General features: G+C 36.8%; 1 protein-coding gene across 1 annotated transcript in view; it reads right to left on the bottom strand.

Annotated features, from left to right (window-relative positions):
• LOC131415757 (vitamin D3 hydroxylase-associated protein-like) overlaps positions 1–18,953 on the bottom strand; it is a 41,538-nt gene that overhangs the window by 15,207 nt on the left and 7,378 nt on the right. Inside the window, exons 4-10 of the mRNA XM_058557575.1 lie at positions 17,595–17,728; positions 16,616–16,822; positions 14,928–14,968; positions 14,046–14,170; positions 12,565–12,690; positions 8,224–8,321; positions 6,950–7,049 (exon numbers count right to left, since the gene is read on the bottom strand). Of these exons, the coding sequence (XP_058413558.1) occupies positions 6,950–7,049; positions 8,224–8,321; positions 12,565–12,690; positions 14,046–14,170; positions 14,928–14,968; positions 16,616–16,822; positions 17,595–17,728 (831 nt within the window). The remainder of the gene's footprint in view (positions 1–6,949; positions 7,050–8,223; positions 8,322–12,564; positions 12,691–14,045; positions 14,171–14,927; positions 14,969–16,615; positions 16,823–17,594; positions 17,729–18,953) is intronic.

Raw genomic sequence — 18,953 nt, 5'->3', positions numbered from 1 at the left:
TCCAGGCATTATTCTTCCTGCCAGTAGGGGAAATCCTTAGAATTATTTCTGTAAATAATTTCTGTAAACTCGACAATAATGGATAGTTTACTTATTGGTTGCTAGAAAACCTAGTCTCATATTCTTCTGAGAGCCATTTCGACTCCAAGACCAGAGATAAAGACAGCGTTTGGGGCAGGCTGATTATAGGCTTGTACTCCAAGGTGGACATTTCCAGTGTCAGCCTCAGAAATGAAGAATAGAAAAAACAGGAATACCAAGAAAGGAATGCTACAAACTTAGCTACTGCTGGTGAAATCAGGATCCCTTGTCTTAATTCCAGTCTCCTGAGTTATGAAAGTCAAGGTGGAAGGAATATACTTCCAGTTTCCAGTCTGGTATCTAAGGAGCTTGTAAGTCACCACTCCATCCTAACAACAAGTAAAAAGCTGAACAAACTGAAAAAAATCAACACCTCTTCTTAGATTTGTCAGAAAAGTGAGGTCTAAAGGCAAACCGCTGCCTCAAAAATGGGGAGACAGACAAGTGGATATGGAGAATCACAACTTACTGCAGCAGAAACCCCTGAACAAAAACCTCTGGAGGCATCAGTGCTGGAGGAGGAAAAACCTGAACTGTAATTGACAAGTTGCTGGGGGCTCAGTGTAGACAACTCTGAGACTTAAAAACTCAGGGGAACCCATTCAGAGAGGGCTCCACACTTTGTGAGTTTTACCTCCAGAAGCTCTACCAGGTCCTCACAGTGAATATTAGAGAAAAAAATCTCCTTGTTCTTCTGGTAGGGGGAGAGGACAAGAAACCACTTAAAACTATGCCAGAGCATTCTGTTCTACTTTAAAAGGCCTTTCCTCGGGAGAAATTATTTTATCAAAACCTAACCTGCTGAGGTTTTACCAGAGCCTAACTATTCTGAGGGGAGAGAAATACCCAATTCCAGCTCCATCTAGTCATCCACGTGGAAGAAGGGAAATAACTACAGCCTCTTCTAGCCATCTTGTCCCAGCTGAGTGGGGAAAAAACTGAGCAGTAGTTATGAAGTTTACAGTCCAGGACACGGGCTCACCAAAAGACTAAAACCTAATCATAGGATTATAGATGCTTCCCCCAACTACACACAACTTACCGCTACATTACAAAATGTTTATTTAGTATATAGTTCATGTTACCCAGTATATCCTGTTTACCCTTCAACAAAAAATTGCAAGACATATTACAAGATAAAAAACACAATTTGAAGAGACTGAACAAATATTACAATCAGAGTCTGATATGGTAGGAATGTTGGCCTTATCAGACCAGGAATTTTTAAAAAAACTATGATTGATATGATAAGAACTGTAATTGGAATAGCAGAAAACATGCAATGACAGGTGGATAATGTAAACAGAGAGATGGAAATTATAAGAAAGAATCAAAAAGAAATTCTAGAGATCAAAAGCACTGTAACAGAAATGAAGGATGCCTTTGATGGGCTCATTAGTAGACAAGATATGGCTGAGCAAAGAATTTGAGTTTGAAGATATGACAACCAAAACATCCAAAACTCAAAAGCAAAGAGAGAAGAGACTTCAGGGGAAAAAAAGAACAGAGTATCCAGGAACTGTGAGACAATTTCAAAAGGTGTAACGTAACATAATGGGAATACACAAAGGAGAACAGGGAAAGGAACAGAAGCAATATTTGAACTAATAGTGACTGATAAATTCCCCAAATTAATGTCAGACACCAAGCCACAGACCCAGGAAGTTCAGAGAACACCAAACAGGGTAAATGCCCCAAAAAACTACACTTAGGCATATCATATTCAAACTACAGAAAATCAAAGATACAGAAAAATTTTGAAAGGAGCCAGAGGGGAAAATTTTCTTACTTATAGAGGAATAAATATAAGAAATACATCTGACTTCTCCTCAGAAACCAGGCAAGAAGAAGGGAATGGAGTGAAAAATTTGAACAGTTGGTAGAAAAAACCCACCAACCTAGAATTCTGTATCCTGTGAAATTATCCTTCATAAGTGAAAGAGAAAAAAAGACTTTCTTAGATAAACAAAATTGAGAGAATCTGTTGCCTGTAGACCTGCAAGAAATGTTTAAAGAAGTTCTTCAGAGAGAAGGAAAATGATATATTTCAGAAACTTGGATCTACATAAAGAAAGGAAGAGTATTGGAGAAAGAATAAGTGACAATAAAATAAAAACTTTAATTTTTCTTATTGCTAACAGATTTAACAGATAAGTATGTCCAAAATAACAATAGCAAGATTATATTCATTTTTTATATATATATACACACACACATACACTTATGTATAAGTGAAATGAATGACAGCAATGATATAAGACCAGTAAGGAGGAATTAGGATTATTTCTTATTGTAAAGTACTCACAATACTTGTAAAGCGGTGTAGTGTTATTTGAAAGTGGGCCTGGATTAGTTGTAAATGTATATTGCAAGCTCTAGCGCAACCACCATGAAAAGTAAAAACCAGTAATAAACTGATATGCTAAGTAAGGAGAGAAAAATAGAATCATATAAAATATTCAATAAAAACCACCAAAGGCATAAAAGAGTAGAAGACAAAAGTAGGAATAAAGAACAAGGGCAACAAGTAGAAAACAGGAACAAATATGGTAGATATTAATCCAAGTATATCAATAATCACTTTAAACATAAATGCATCGATTAAATGACGGATTGTCAGAGTGGATCCAAAAACAAGACCTAACTATATTTTATCTATTGGAAATACACTTTAAATATAAAGACACAGACAGATTAAAAGTAAAGGGATGGAGAATGATATACCATGCTAACACTAACAAAAAAAAGCAAGTGTAGCTATATTAATTTCAGACAGTACAGGTTTCAGAGCAAGGAAAGTTATCAGGGATAAAAAGAGGCATCACATGATTTTAAGGGGGTCAATACTCCAAGAAGACATAACAGTCCTAACCATGTATGCACCTAACAACAGAGCATCAAAATGTATGTGGCAAAACTGATAGAACTGCAAGGAAAAATAGAAGAATTCCCTATTACAGTTGGAGACTTTAATACCTCTCTACCAGAAATGGAGACATCCAGCAGGCAGAAAATCAGGAAGGAAATAGTTGAACTCAACAGCACCATCAATGGATATAACTGACATCTATAGACTACTTCATCCAACAACAGCAGATTACACCTTCTTTTCAAGCTCACACGGAAAGTTCATGAAGATAGACCATATTCTGGGTCATAAAATACAGCTTAACAAATTTAAAAGAATAAAAATCATACAATGTCTGCTTTCACCACAAAGGCATTAAATTAGAACTCAATAACAGAAAGATAACTGGGAAATCCCAAAATACTTGGAGATTAAACAACACATTTCTAAATAACACAAGAGTCAAAGAAGAAAGCTGAAGAGAAACTTAAAAATATTTTTGAACTAAATGAAAATGAAAACACAACTTATCAAAATTTGTGGAATACAGCAAAAGCAGTGCTTAGAGGGAAACTTATAGCATTGACTGCATAAATTAAAAAAGAAAAAGATCTAAAATCAATAATCTAAAGTTCCACCATAGCAAACTAGGAAAAGAAGAGCAAATTAAATCCAAAATAAACAGAAGTAAAGAAATAATAAAAATTCCAGCAGAAATCAATGAAATTGAAACAGGAAATCATCAGAGCAAAATCAATAAAACCAAAAGATATTCTTTGAAACGATCAATAAAATTGATAAGCCTCTAGCCTGGATGACTAAGAAAAAAGGAGAAAAGACACAAATTACTAATAGCAGAAATAAAAGAGAGAACATCACTACAAATCACATAGACGTTAAAGGTATCATAAAGGAATATTACGAAAAAGTTTATGTCCCGAAATTAGATAACCTAGATGAAATGGACCAATTCCTTGAAAGACACCATCTGCCAAAACTCACTCAAAAAGAAATAGACAATCTGAATAGGCCTATATCTAATAAAGAAGTTAAGTCAATAATTAATAACCTTCCAAAACAGAAAGCACCAAGTCCAAGTGGGTTCCCTGTAAATTTTACCATATGTTAGAGGGAAAAATTATAATAATTTTCTACAATCTCTTCCTGAAGATAACAGAGGGAATACTTCCTAACTTGTTCTATGAATCCAGCATTACCCTAAAGCCAAACACAGACAAAGACATTACAGGAAAATAAAACTATAGACCAATATGGCTCATGAACATCGCTGCAAAAATCCTCAACAAAATATTAGCAAATTGAATCTAACAATATATAAAAAGAACTATCTGCCACAATCAAGTGGGATTTATCCTAGGTATGCAAGGCTAGTTCAACTTCGAAAATCAATTAATGTAATCCATCATCAGGATAACAGAAAAATCATATGATCATAACAATAGATGAAGGAAAAGCATTTGACAAAATTCAATACCCATTAATGACAAAAACTCCCAGCAAACTAGCAATAGAAGGAAACTTCCTCAACAGGATAAGGAACATCTACAAAAAAACTGCAACAAAGATGTACTCAATGTTGAGAAAGTAAAAATTATACAAGGTGAAGCTGGACTTCGTTAAAATTAACATGTTCTGCTCTGCAATAGACAGTATCAAGAGAATAAGAAGACAAACCACAGACTCAGAGAAAATACTTGCAAAAGACACATCTGATAAAGGACTGTTATCCAAAACATACAAAAAATTCTTAAAACTCAACAATAAGAAAACAAACAACTCAATTAAAACAAAAAAGGTCCAAAGACTTTAACACACACCTCATCAAAGAATATACACAGACGGCAAATAAACATCTGAAAAGATGCTGCACCTCATGTGTCATCAGGGAAATGCAAACTAAAACCACATTGAGATACTACTATGCACCTATTAAAATGGCCAAAATCCAAAACATTGACAACATCATACGCTGACAAGGATGTGGAGCAACAGGACGTCTCATTCATCGTTGGTGGGAATGAAAAATGATACAGCTACTTTGGAAGATAGTTAGGCAAATTTTTTTACAAAATTAAACATGCTCTTAACGTATAATTCAGAAATCATGCTCCATGATGTTTACCCAAAAAAGTTGAACACTTATGTCTACACAAATACATGCAAAAACATCCATGCTATAAACATGGATGTTTATAGCAGTGGTATTCATAGTTGCCAAAACTTGGAAGCAACCAAAATGTCCTTCAGTAGATGAATGGATAAATAAACCGTGGTCCATCCAGACAATGAAATATTATTTGGTACTAAAAAGAAATGAGCTATCAAGCCATGAAATGACATGGAGGAAATTTAAATGCATATTACTAAGTGAAAGAGGCCAATATGAAAATGCTACATATGGTACGATTTCAACTATATGACATTCTGGAAAAGGCAGTACTATGGAGACAGTAAAAAGTTTAGTGGTTGCAGTGGTTAGAGGAGAGGGAGAGATGAACAGGCAAAGCGCAAGGGATTTTTAGGGCAGTGAAACTACTTTGTATGATACTACAATGGTGGATACATGTCATTATGCATTTTTCAATTCCTATAGAATGCTAAGAATGAACCCTAATGTAAACTATGGACTTTCAGTGATAATGATGTGCCAATGTGGATTTATCGATTATATTTAATGCACCACTGTGGTGTGGGATGTCAACAGAAGTGGAGTTTGTGTGTGAGGGGATAGGGAGTATATGGGAACTTTGCATTTTCCACTCAATTTTGCTGTGAACCTAAAGGTGCTCTAAAAAATAAAGTTTATTAATATAAAAAATGAAAATAATCATCAGGATTCAAGAATGCCAAAGTGGTTAATCAATCATTTTCTCAAGGAGGAGCGGTTGGTAACTTGCTTAATATGAGCACAGAGAAGAAGACAGCAGAGAATCATTTCCCAGATTATATTGCCTAATCTTGAGGGCGGAATGATTTACACCTGAGGCGTAACCAAGTTTCCTCTCTGTTATGTATTAGATACCCGGTACAAATCCAGAAATTTCTTGCATGTGGCAATGCTAATAATTGGTCCAATTTTATAATTTCTACAAAGATAAACCTGATGTTTCTAGTTTAAAGCCCACATTCTCAAAGACAAACATGTCATCAAATAGTCAGTATTCAAAAAACAACTTTCTTTCCATCTGCTTTTTCCTAGAAGAATGCAAAAGCTGTAGACTTAGAACTGCGCATGGCTATGTAAGCACCCTCGGCTCATTGATTGGCTGTGCTGGCCCCACTGCAACTGACTCTGGGAGATTTTTTAAACCCCAAAGAAAACCATCACCCCACTAAAGCAACCCCAGTGAAGGAAAACTTCATTGCGTATTCCTAAAATGTCAGTGCGGTGCTTTCGCAGCCCTAGGGCAGTGAGTTTACATTAAGACAAACCTACAGGCGAGCACATTATTTGAGGGACAACAAAATATGGGGGAAATACTTGGTCCAAATAGATGGCTCATGGATTTTCCCTTTATCTTAGACCTCTCTTTGATGAACGGAGGGATTATTCAATTGAAGTGGCCCCTTTCCTCCTTTAAGTCCTGCCTTAGAGTAGACCCAAATCTCTAGGGTCACAGTAAAATCACCCTGTTCATTTCATGAATTTCCTTAGATCTGAAGCCACAGACCCAAGTAAATCTAGATGCCACAATGCGATTGTTTCCAAAGCGTTGCCAGTATCAGAATAGGAAACAAACTCTATTCCCTGGCGCTGGAGTTTCTTGAGGTAAGGCCTCCCAAAGAGGCAGTACCTTGTATCTATGTATTGGGTTATTTCAACCTGAAAAAGTTATTTTTATTCCTGAGAGCGTCTTTGGTTGTAACTTGCCCTAAGCTTTAACTTGAGGCAGGCAATGTGAGGCAAAAACTTCCTTATTGAGTAGCAAGCTTCCCTCTTCTTTTCTACTCAGTTCTCCAGCTATCCCAGCGGGAAAGGAGAAATGTTGTGCTACTCACCATGGGTTTTAACAGGAAGGAGAGAATCTGCTTGATGAATGCTGGATAAGAGCTCAGTTTGAATAGGTAGCTTATGCAAGGATCAATCATTTCATTTTTCCTAGCAAAAGAAAGGAGAGACTTTTAGGGAAAATTGGCCTCTTGCCCCCAAATCTAATAGAGCAATGCTTCCTTCCCTTGTCTCAGTCTTTTCACTGCCAAGTCAGGTAGTCTCAATGGTAAACTAAGTGAAAACTCCTCCTCTCTAATTCCCCGTCTGGAAGATTTACTGATGGATGGGATTTATTTGCATGTAAAACAGGTATTAATGACAGGAATAGGCCTTTACTAGATGTTTTAATTAGAACCAGTTCTCAGATCCACTTGTTTTTGTTTGAAAGCTGGATAATAAACTTTCTTAGAAACTACAAATTTTGTTTTATGCAGAATCTGTTAGTTCCACAGAAATGCCATGTGGATCTTGCAGAAAAGTGACTCAAAATTTTTTTAAAGTTAACCCAGCTATATTTTAAAGTTTAAAACATACACACTCAAATGTGTGATCTAGTAAATTTAATCTATCAGAAGTCCATTAATGCTAGACAAACTCATGTTGGATCTGATTCAGATAAAATCTTTTCTTGTTAACTCAGTTTAATTTGTGGGTTTCCTGACATGGAAAAATGAGTTTAAAATACTGCCATTTGTAATTATTGATCTGTGTGATATAGAGTTTTCTTCATATTTTGCAAACAAATAAATAAATGAACACTTTGGAGACTAAAACCGAGATAAGATTGCAATTGTCCTTTGTGTATTTTATTGCAAATGTTTCTGCTCATCCAAGCAGTCCTACAAACTTAATTTTATATAAACAAAATATCACCCTTGAGCTCCACATTATGGTTCTTTATATATATGATGAGAGCAGAGTGACATATATATGTACCCTAGAGTAGTTATAAAATGACAGTAATAGTTGTACTATTTGAAGACTTTTGTTTTCAAGGCAATTCTACAGGTCTATCATTTATTTCTTACCAAAGTGTAAGATTCTTGTTCTCATTTTATAGGTGGTAGAAGTGACAATAATCCAATGACTACCACACTAATGGATTAACGCCAAAGCATAGGTTTCCTAATACCTCCCTAGGGACCATTTCATCCAGTCATAAAAAAAAATTGACCTTCTAAAATAATGAAAGCCACAAAACTTAAAAAGTAATCCTCCCCCGGGGACCTAAATTTCTGCAAACTAACCAGAATTTTTGCCCTCTCAGACAGCAGTAACTTACAACACATCATGTAAGGTTTCTATTCCATCTGCAAAAACGCCTCCGAAAAAGAGTTCATAAACCATGTGATCAGTTCGTGGAACAGAGAAGGGAATGAGCTAAAGAGAACAAAGAGCGGGTAAGAGAAATATCTTTAGTAAAAACGTAGTTCATTTATCTTGTAATAAAATCTTGATTTATAGGAAAGGATGAGCTTGGGGTTGCGGTGGCACAGGAGAGGGAGAAAGGAAGGGGAAGTGAAAATTAGAATGGCTAGTCTAGACATCACAGCCGCCTGATGTGACTTCTTCAATACTATAGTAGAATTATTAACTGCATAATGCTGTCACACTAGGCTCTAATCATACTAAAATCTCAAATTGAGGTTATCTCAGAGAGTTGAAGTGAAATTTCATGGTGGGCCTAGGGTGAATATTAAGAATGGTGGTTCCTGACTCCCAAGTATTGGCCATATTTCACTGTCTTTCTCATTATTGAAGTATAATCTGAAATATTAACAAATATTGGGAAATGATGTGTGTTTATTAAGTAGGAAAACTAACATTTTTATTATATAAAATAAGAACAGCTTCTAAAAATTGAAGACATTTACCTTCAAAGAGAGACAGCAAGTTTATTAAGTACACCGTGAAATTCAGTGTAGGCACTAAGCCTCCACTACTAAAGACAGAAGAACCATACCTTCAAGAACAGTGTGTTTCATCAGGTTTTTATAAGAAAAAAAAAGGTAACTGGATAAATGTTTTAAAAATCATGTAGAAAACGATTGATGTGAGAGAAGTAACATAACTTAAGATGCAGTGGCTCTTATTGTAATTGTGAACACATTACCCAGAAAAGAATTATAAAATTAGAATATACAGAGTCTATTTTAAATGTTTCTTTATGTTCTATTGTTTTATTATTATTTATGTGGCTAATAATTATTTTCTTACTGCTGTGGGTCTTTTTTGGGAACAAGTTACTTTCATGTAATGGTAAAAATATTTGGTGTAACCAAAGGAAATATTTTCATGGTATTATTTTTCTAGTTTCATATTCTCAAAGGCGCTATATTTATTCCACTGAAAATTTGAAACAAAACAAAAAAAGCAGATGATAATTCATCCAGAATAAACGAAATTGCAGATAAAATAGACCACGGAGTTCCTATTCCAATCTTTCAAGCAGTGATGAAAAGAATACAATTGAGATTTATTTTATTTTAATATCACCTTGTATTCTTTGGGCTGGAAAACTCCAATAGCGAAGAAATCATACATATTTTATCTCCGGGATCTAGAATAGTACTCTGTTGAAAGTACTCAATAAATAAATATCGCTTTAATGAATGAAACTGATACAAGCATCATAGGTTTTAACTACTGGCTCACAATCAATCACTTTTTCAATACAATACCGGTGTTATTTTTGGTTATTTCAATAGTCACATCAACAATTCTTCCAGTATCCTGGTGTCTTGGTTCCTTGACCTTCTCTTCTCTGATTATCTTGATTTCCATCAGACCTTAGCTACACACTCGTACAGTCACACTCTTGAGCATGTCATTACCAATAACTGCAACAGTTCCAGAATCTCCGGTTTAAGCATTTTGTTCTTTGACTTTCATCTCCTGTCTTTCTCCCATTTCATTCATTCCCACTGATACTCCACTTGCTACATTTTTCAATTTCACCAAAAAGTACACACAATATACTGATTCTACCACCACTACATTGTCCCTTATCACCTTCATGTCCTCGCTTTCCACATGACACAGCCTAAAATTCATAATACATCACTATAATAACTACTTTTGTTCTTTTTTTTGTAATTTATTCGGTGAGGAAGATTGGACCCGAGCTAACATCCATGCCAATCCTCCTCTATTTTGTATGTGGGATGCCTACCACAGCATGGATTGATGAGCAGTGCGTAGGTCCACACCTGGGATTCAAACCTGTGAACCCTAGGCCACCAAAGCGGAGTGTGTGAACTTAACTACTACACCACCAGGCTGGCCCCAACTACCTTTGTTCTATAATCTGAACTCTCTTGCTTTTTTGTACTTGCTTATCCTGGTTAAATTCAACTCTCTACACACTCCCACAAAATGCAAGTGAAGATGGCTGGACTAAAATATATATCCATGTTACATGTTCTCACTCTATATTCATATCCATTAACCATAAGAGAATTCTCAGTAGTACATCCAACAATTGCATTACATTTTCTAGTCCATTCACTCTCCCATTTTGCCAAATCATTCTTTTATGCTTTTCCTCTCTCTTCAAGCCTCCAATACTTCCATCCCTGTCTTTACTCTCAGCCAATGACCTTGCTTCCTATTTTCTTGAGAAAACAGAATAATAAGAAGAGAACTTCCACAACATCACGTAATCATATTTAACCACCTACCCTCATTTGTGTCCATGTCGTCTGACTTTTCTTTAGTTTTTATCTAATTCACCACCATAATTGTATGCTAGATTCCATCCCCTCTCACCTACTCAGGCGACTTCTTCCAGTTATATATTCTCCCTCCTTCCTTCTCTCTCTCCTTCACCCCTTCTCCTGTATTTCTCTTCGTTCTGGATGATTTCCAACAGAATACACATACTAACATGCTTAATCTTCTCATAGTAGACAAAATATTCTACCAATCCCATATTCCTACTCCAGCTACGAGCACCTTTTCTCTGCTCCAAGCAAAAATCCTTGAAAGAGTAGTTAATATTAATTTTTTTTCATTTTTTTCTCCCATACTTGCTTGAACTCACTCCAATCGGATCTTTGCTCCAACCATGGAAGAGAAATTGCTAGTGACCTCTGCATTGGTTAATCTAAAACCAGCTCTCAGTTCTCATCTTGCTAGACCTATCAGCAGCATTTTGGCCCACTTTATTGCTCTACTCTTCCTGATGGACCATTTTCATTTAGCCTCCAGGATCGTACACTTGCTCCTTTTTAGTCTCCTTTTTGGAATCTCATCTTCCCATCCTTTACAATAGTTGCCCAGTAGAATCTTCTGCATGAAGGAAATGTTCTATAGCTGAACTCTCCAATTAGGTAGCCACCAGCTGGATGTGGCTACTGAGCCTTGATATGCGACAATTGCAACGAGGAACTGAAATTTTAATCTTATTTAATTTTAATTAATTTAAAATTTAACTTAATAGTTCCGGCTAATGCCTACTATAGCTCTGTATTTTCCCAGTCATTAGAACTTGGAATTTCTTTATCTACACTTAGTATTTCAGAGACCTCGTAAATTCTCACACCTTTTAAATATAATCTATATGCTGATGACCTCAATTTACATCTTCAGCTTGGCTCTCTCTCTTGACCTCCAGAAACTTGCCTATTTACTTCTCCACGTGGATGTGTAATAGGCATCATAAACTTAACACATCCCAATCTGACCTCCTTACTTCTGCAATCTCTCTGCTCCCACTGTCTTCTCCTCAGCAAATTGCAACTACACCCTTCCAGGTGTTTGGGCCAAGAACCTTGGAGTTACCCTTGACATCTCTCATTCTCATACCACACTTACCATCCATCAGGAAGTCCTTGGGCTCTAGTCAAAAATTAACCGGGATTCTAACACTTTTCACACTCCCATCATCTCCTCTCAACACAACAGCCAAAGTAATCCTTCTTAAACATAAATCAAATAATATTGCTTCTCTGATCCAAATCCCTCTCTGGCTTTCATAGCACTTGGATTAAAAGCCAGATTCTTTAAAATAGCTTTCACAGCTCCATACAGTCTGGCCCTTCCGTTATTTCTCTCTCCTCATCTCTTACTACTCTTTTGCTCACTCATATTTCACTCCATCCACACTGGCCTGCTTGCTGTTTCCTGAAAACATTAGGCAAGACCTTGCCTCAGGGCCTTGGCACTTGCTGTTTCCTCTGCCTAGAATAATTTTCCCACAGTTGTCCATACGACTCACTCTTCAGGCTTTAGAAATGTCAAGGAGCCTTGCTTGTCCATCCTACTTAATTTTCACCACTTTCTTGTCTAAGAATTTCCTATCGCCATTACTGCCTTAGTTTTCCTCTGTAATACTTACTTATATATGTGTTTGCTCATTGTCCATTTTTGCTCAAGTAGAATATAAGCTATAAAAGACCAGGGATATTGCTTATATTGTTCATATTACCGAGCTGAGAGCTTGACACAAAGTAAGCATAGTACTGATATTTGATGTTTAACAAATTAACCAATTATTAATGAATTAAAACAATGCCTAAAGATTGGCATATGAACTTAATAGAGGCATGATTATGGGCTAATTAAATAGTCCACGTTTGAGCTGGCTCTTTTCCTTAGGCCAGAGTCATAGGAAATTGATTACCTTATGTCCTGCCTTTTCTAATAGTTGCTTGGTCTGCTGGATAGCTCTCTTCATACTGGGAGTTGGTTGGCTGAAACCATCTGATTCATAATAGCCAATACGCAGGGGCTTGGAGCTGGAGTACACCTACGAGAAGAGTTGAACATATCACAGGGAGGAAAATATGGTTAAGAAGACATTATTAGTTACAGTCAATTGGAAAGAGAAAGACTTTAACAAAATATATTGTTCAAATCCCACGTGTGCTGCGTACTGGTTATATTTGGACAGATTATTTAATCTTCTTAAATTCTACGTCTGTTAACTGCCTCTGAAAATTCGGTAATGACATCTAACTTCTGGGGTTACTATAGGATTCATGGGACTCTACTTACCATATAGGAGACACTCACAAATGATGCCTATTATTTTTATTTTTAGTAGAAGTGATATAACAACTCTAAAATAATCATTTCTCTCAAAAGCTGGGCAGTACTGGAATTACCCAGCACAATGACGAAGGCCAAGTTCTCATGTTCAATTCCCAAACATGTCAGTTAGTTCCACTTGATGCCTTTACCAGTGAGCAACATAACCCTAAGCAGCCAACTGGAAAATGTAAGCTGCAGTGCCAAATAAGAGCCATGATTGGAGTCTAGCTAGAGCAGGGTAAATGCCTCAAACCCAAGGCAAGAGCAGCTCAGAGGTAGGTTAACCTCAATATCTTCTAGCTGATTAGACTAGCTACTTGGAGGAGACTGGAAAGATTGCCCTGTTTTCCAGATACAAGGCAAACTTCCAGAGGTTAAAGAGAAAGATAGGTCAAAGGTAGATCACAGTGAGTAAGTGGAGCAGTGCCTGGGAAGCCCTAGTTAACCTGAGTGCCAGCTCCCATAGGAGTCCTGCGACATCTTGTGCCCCTAGTGGGCATTTCATTCCAACAGGGCTCTCTGCTGGATGACACACAAGCTGTTGTTCTATAATGAGAACACTAGAGGGCTGTGTAGTTCGAGAACTCAGCAAGTCCCGGTTACTCACTGACATTAACTCTTCTGACCTGATATACTTGTTGAGCACTTACCATGTTAACTCATATAACCCTCATCACAATGCCATGAGGTGGGTACCATGAACATCTCCATTTTACTAATGAATAAATTAAGCAGACAGCCATTAAGTAACTGGCTCAAGGTCACACAGGTTGTTGGTGACAAAACTGGTATTCAAATTCAGGCAGTTTGGCTCCTGGGTGGAGTAATTCTGACTCATTCATCTTTCTGGAATAGGTGGAAAATTGGAGCATTTCCACTATGATCAAATTAAGAAAACTGAGGCACAATGTGCATCAAGACTTTCTTCCCCAATTTTTTCACTTCATGTGTCAATAATACAAATTAGGATTGAATCTGAACCCTGATTCCCATTTTAGTGGGGACTACTTTGCCTAGAGTAGAACATCTTAAGAACTCACCTCCCAAGAAGACCTGATTGTTCTGCCTTACCTCGTCGTTGAAGGAGAGAGGTGGCACTGAGGGATCTAGATGAAATAGTTCCTCACACAGCAGCGCCCTCATGCACAAGGCTAGGCTGTCCACATCCCTGGCCATCGGCCCCAAGGCAGCAGTCACTCAAAGTGAAAGAAGAAAATCACATTCTAGATGCCTTTACATATACCCTAAGAGTGAGGATTAACACTCCTCCTTCTGTTACTCCATGACTATCTCAGGAATCCCGTAGGTTTTGGTGGGTATTTTTCTTTAACGTCCCTCAGCTATTCTCCATTCCAGGGAAAAGTGACTTCTTAGGCAATTATATCAAATTCCACATGTTCTGTCGCTGAACATTTCCAGTCTGCCCAAATGCATGGTCTAGCCCTTCTCCTGTTCTTCTCCTACTTAAAATTTTATTTTGGGCATAACTGATTGCTAAAAGAGTTCCTAATTAAGCTCATCTTTTAACACCATCATTGGACCTTAAAATTCTATGATAATGAGTCTCTTTGTTGTACTGAAGCTCAAAGTCAATCCATATCAAGACCTACCTGCAAAAGTCTGGGATGTACTTTCACAAAGAAAGCAAATTGATATGGTGGATTCTAGATCTATGCTTTTTAAATTGCATAGTCTTTAGTCTTTTCATACGCATATGCTGAATGCCTGTTGTGGATCAGCTACTCAGAGAGAAACTAGGGATACAGAAAGAAGTCAAAGTATAGAAGAGAGACATAGGAGGGCCTCCCTACTCAGATCTCGAGTCAAGAAGCATTTCTTGGAAGAGCTACCCTTCTTTAACTTTTTACAGAAGAGTAAACTATGTGTGGCTGGGTAAGATGACTTCATATGGATGTGTTTGATACAAAACTTAAAATCAGTAAAGGGGCTTACCAGTGTCCATGCCGTCCACGGGAACAGACATACCAAGCAAGCTATAAAGTAAATGTTTGCTAAGTATTAGAGACTAATGCTATTCATTTATTAATTTTTCTATAATTTATTAAATATAATCTATTCAATCGCTTGTATATTCTGAAAGCAATTATTGAGCACTTATGGGGTTTAAGCAACTAAAAAGATAGATTCAAATATGAACAACATGGTTTCCATCCTCAAGAAGTTTTCAGCTTGGTGGAGGGAGGTTATGGAAAAGAATAGTTAGGAAAAATACGCTCCCAATTTATATTTCAGATCATAACAGAAAAGAAGGACCACGACATAGGAAAATAAAAGGAAAAGAACACATGGGGGGAAAATGAGTAGAAAGAGGAGTTTCATTGTAGCAATTTCACTTATATACAAAGATCAGCGTGATCTAATGAGCTTGAATTATGGACAGAGAATTTAGATTTTTTATTAAGAAGCTGAAATTATCTAAACACTGTAAAAATTAGAAATAAGCAACCATAGCATGCTGCAGAATCTACTAAGAAAATATTTCTATTAACAGGATAATGAATAAACCACTAAGATAAACAAGCAGTGGGGACAAGTGATCGATGGGTATCAAATAGATCACCCGTCAGTGTTCTGTGTATGGCTGACTGCTTTTGTTTTAACCAACAGCAGTTGGTAATATTAACCACATGAAGTATATTAAGCAGTCTGAAAAATATAAATATTTTACAATAATTTCACCTTTACTAAATATGGGCAAACTCCATTCAGGGAAAATGAAAAAATAGGCTTTGTCTGGGGATCCATTATTAGAATTCACTAAACAATTAGGAAAATGAAAACCCTGCTCCCTTCAATCTCTACGTTTTTTTCTTCCTTGCTCTTGAGAGCAAGGGACTAAAACACATTAGAATAGCGGTTGATTTATAGAAACTAGACTAATTCTGGGAACACAGTTTAATAGACAATATTTTATTTGTATAGTACTTTACAGCTTACCTGATCCTCACAGTAGGCCTGTCCAATATTATTAAAAAGAAGCCAAAATATCAGCAATTTTATCACCTGGGTCTAATAAACATACTCCTTTTCCAAACAAGACTTGGGACATCATGGACATTGATCTTTAAAATACTTGTTTACTTTTATTTCAGGGTCAACTTGAAAGGGACATTCTTTAGTTATAGACTTACTTTAAAAGAGACTTAACTATGCAGACTTAGCTATGCAAAAGCCTGAGTAGTATTGACAATTGGCAAAATGTAAGTCTTTGGCAAAATCAATTGCAATTAATACAAGCAGGATACTCTTCCCCTCACAGCAAGACAATATTTGTATCCCTCTTATTCTAAGAGATACCAGCCGAAGATTAGGAAAGCTACTAATACTCACAGTGCATAAAAAGCAGTCTTCATTTAACAACATTCCAATGGTAGCCCTAACTACAGAGTGACTGAGACATTTCACAAAAATGATGGACTGACTTCAGATGGCAAAGTATCTAGTTCTTAATGGCAAAGGACTAAATTATTTGCCTAGATCCTATTGAATTGAGTATGAGTCACTGTGGATAATCTATTGATGAGACGAGAATGTAGAAAGAGACAAAATAAGTAACTTCCACCTTATTAAAAACCTTAAGTTAATTCCCACCCTTTAAATGATGTATTATGTCAGCTTACCTCAGTCGAGATCCTGTAGGCTTGAAACCACAAATACCACAGAAACTAGAAGGTATGCGGATACTTCCACCCACATCACTGCCCAAGCCCAAGATGGAACCCCCTCCAGCAATCAGTGCTCCTTCCCCACTGGAGGAACCCCCAGGACTTTTCTTGGGGTTTTGGGGATGTAGAGTCTTTCCAAAGATCACGTTGCTACTGTCGTAGCTGAAAGAGATCAAAGGTCTGAAATTAGGCCCATGGCAGCTGAGATTTCTTTCCAATACCCTTACATTTCCAAATTCTCTTATACCTACATACACTACCCTCTTATGCCCTTCAAATTATTTATATTTCCATCTAAAGCTGAGATGATACTTTCCACCCTTCCTAAAGAAAACATGTAGTAAAGATTTTGAAGGATCTGAAGGATATTAAGATAAAGATAAGAACAAATCCTTATCGTCCTTAAGGAAAGAATAAACTGCTACCCATGAAAATTTCCAGATCATGAAGGTTTCCTATGCCGTGGTACAAATGAGCAAAGGAGGTTAATGAATTTCTCTTTCTAAAAATACTTATAAGAGGATCACTGTATGGGATAGTTAAGCTTCAACTTGTCTAAAGAGTATGAGATTAAATCTGTGAATGTCTAGTGTGGTGTTTACCAACTGTTTTTCTGAGGACCAGTGAGCCAAACGTTTGTTGCCCCAGGCCCATTTCATTCTTCTCTTATGTCCTTGGTAGTAGCGATTGTGGTTCATATTCTTCTTGGTGTATGAAACTATAGGGTTCCTTACCTAAACTCAGTTACTCTGTCAACTGGGATTTTCATAACATCACTTTTACTCAGATCACAATTTGGTCACTTTAAATATGAGGAACATAGTTGTAAACTCATAGTATGTGAAAAGTAGCTGCCTTTTGCCCTACAAAGGCAGATGAGTCAGGAGCTGGTCTCAGACTAAAGGAAAGGCATTGTTGTGGACTTGGCTCTGACCTGATCATGGTCTGTGGAACATTGGTCTTGACAAAAGGGATAGCCCCTTGGCTCTTCAACACTCTCACAATCACACAGTCATCTTTTGCAGGAATTCCAAGAAAGCTCACCAGGCCACAGCTAGAGACATGATTCTAAAGGGAACACCAAGTCATTAGGAGACTTCGAAATTTCAACCAGTTCTTATGATAATTTTCTAAATACATTGCATACTATTTGGTAGTCTTTGCTTATACATGAGAATCATGTACACTTGAGTTTCTCCAATAACATAGGATAGGTAGGTATGTAGATCGCTAATAGGTAGATAAGTAGGTGGCTTGGTAGATGGGTAGATAAAGGGATGGTAGATAGTAGATGATAAATAGATAGATCATAGATCATAAGTGGTCATTGAAAAGCTTTTAAAAATTCTTGCCGTTTTGTGCTTTTGTGCTCAAGATCCCAGAAGCTTGCATTCATTAGTGTGTGTTTGTATATGTATGTATGTGATACGTTTATATATTTGTTTATTTATATTATAAAGCAATGTACAATACAGCTATTTATAATCAAAGACTAATTTAAACAGCCTGAGGGGCAGGCCCCGTGGCTTAGCGGTTAAGCGCACGCGCTCCGCTACTGGCTACTGGCGGCCCAGGTTCGTATCCCAGGCGCACACCGACGCACTGCTTTTCCGGCCATGCTGAGGCCACGTGCCACATACAGCAACTAGAAGTATGTGCATCTATGACATACTACTATCTACTGGGGCTTTGGGGAAAAAAATGGAGGAGGATTGGCAATAGATGTTAGCTTAGAGCCGGTCTTCCTCAGCAAAAAAGAAGAGGATTAGCACGGATGTTAGCTCAGGGCTGATCTTCCTTACAAAAAAAATAAAATAAAATAAATTAATAGCCTGAAAAAAATAAGAGAATGATATCAACTTTTGAGTAGTGTCCAATATTTGTCAGGTTCTAGATGCTTAAAATGTTAACACTTTTCATTATCACAACAATTCTATACAGTGTTTATTATTATACACATATTGCAGCTGAAGAAATTGAGATTCAAAGCAGTTAAATAACTTTCTCTTAGTCACACAGTAAGTGGTGAAGACAAAATTTAATGCCTGACCCCAAAACTTAAATTTATTCCATTTTACAACATTGTTCTTCTTCTGAGTTATTAACTGGCTAATTTTTTAAATCAGAGGCTGATCATGCAATGGATAGGTTATCTGGGCATCTGTCTTCAGCATTTACTGTTTTTTTTTTTTTAATCAAAAGATAAGAATTATAAAAAGGTTTGAAACCAGTCAGAATTATTGGAAGTTAAATTATCCCATGGATTTATATCTAGGATCTCTCTGTTCCATTA

This window comes from Diceros bicornis, chromosome 17 (assembly GCF_020826845.1).
Source record: "Diceros bicornis minor isolate mBicDic1 chromosome 17, mDicBic1.mat.cur, whole genome shotgun sequence".
NCBI lineage: Eukaryota > Metazoa > Chordata > Mammalia > Perissodactyla > Rhinocerotidae > Diceros > Diceros bicornis.
This window is presented reverse-complemented; position numbering and strand designations above follow the sequence as displayed.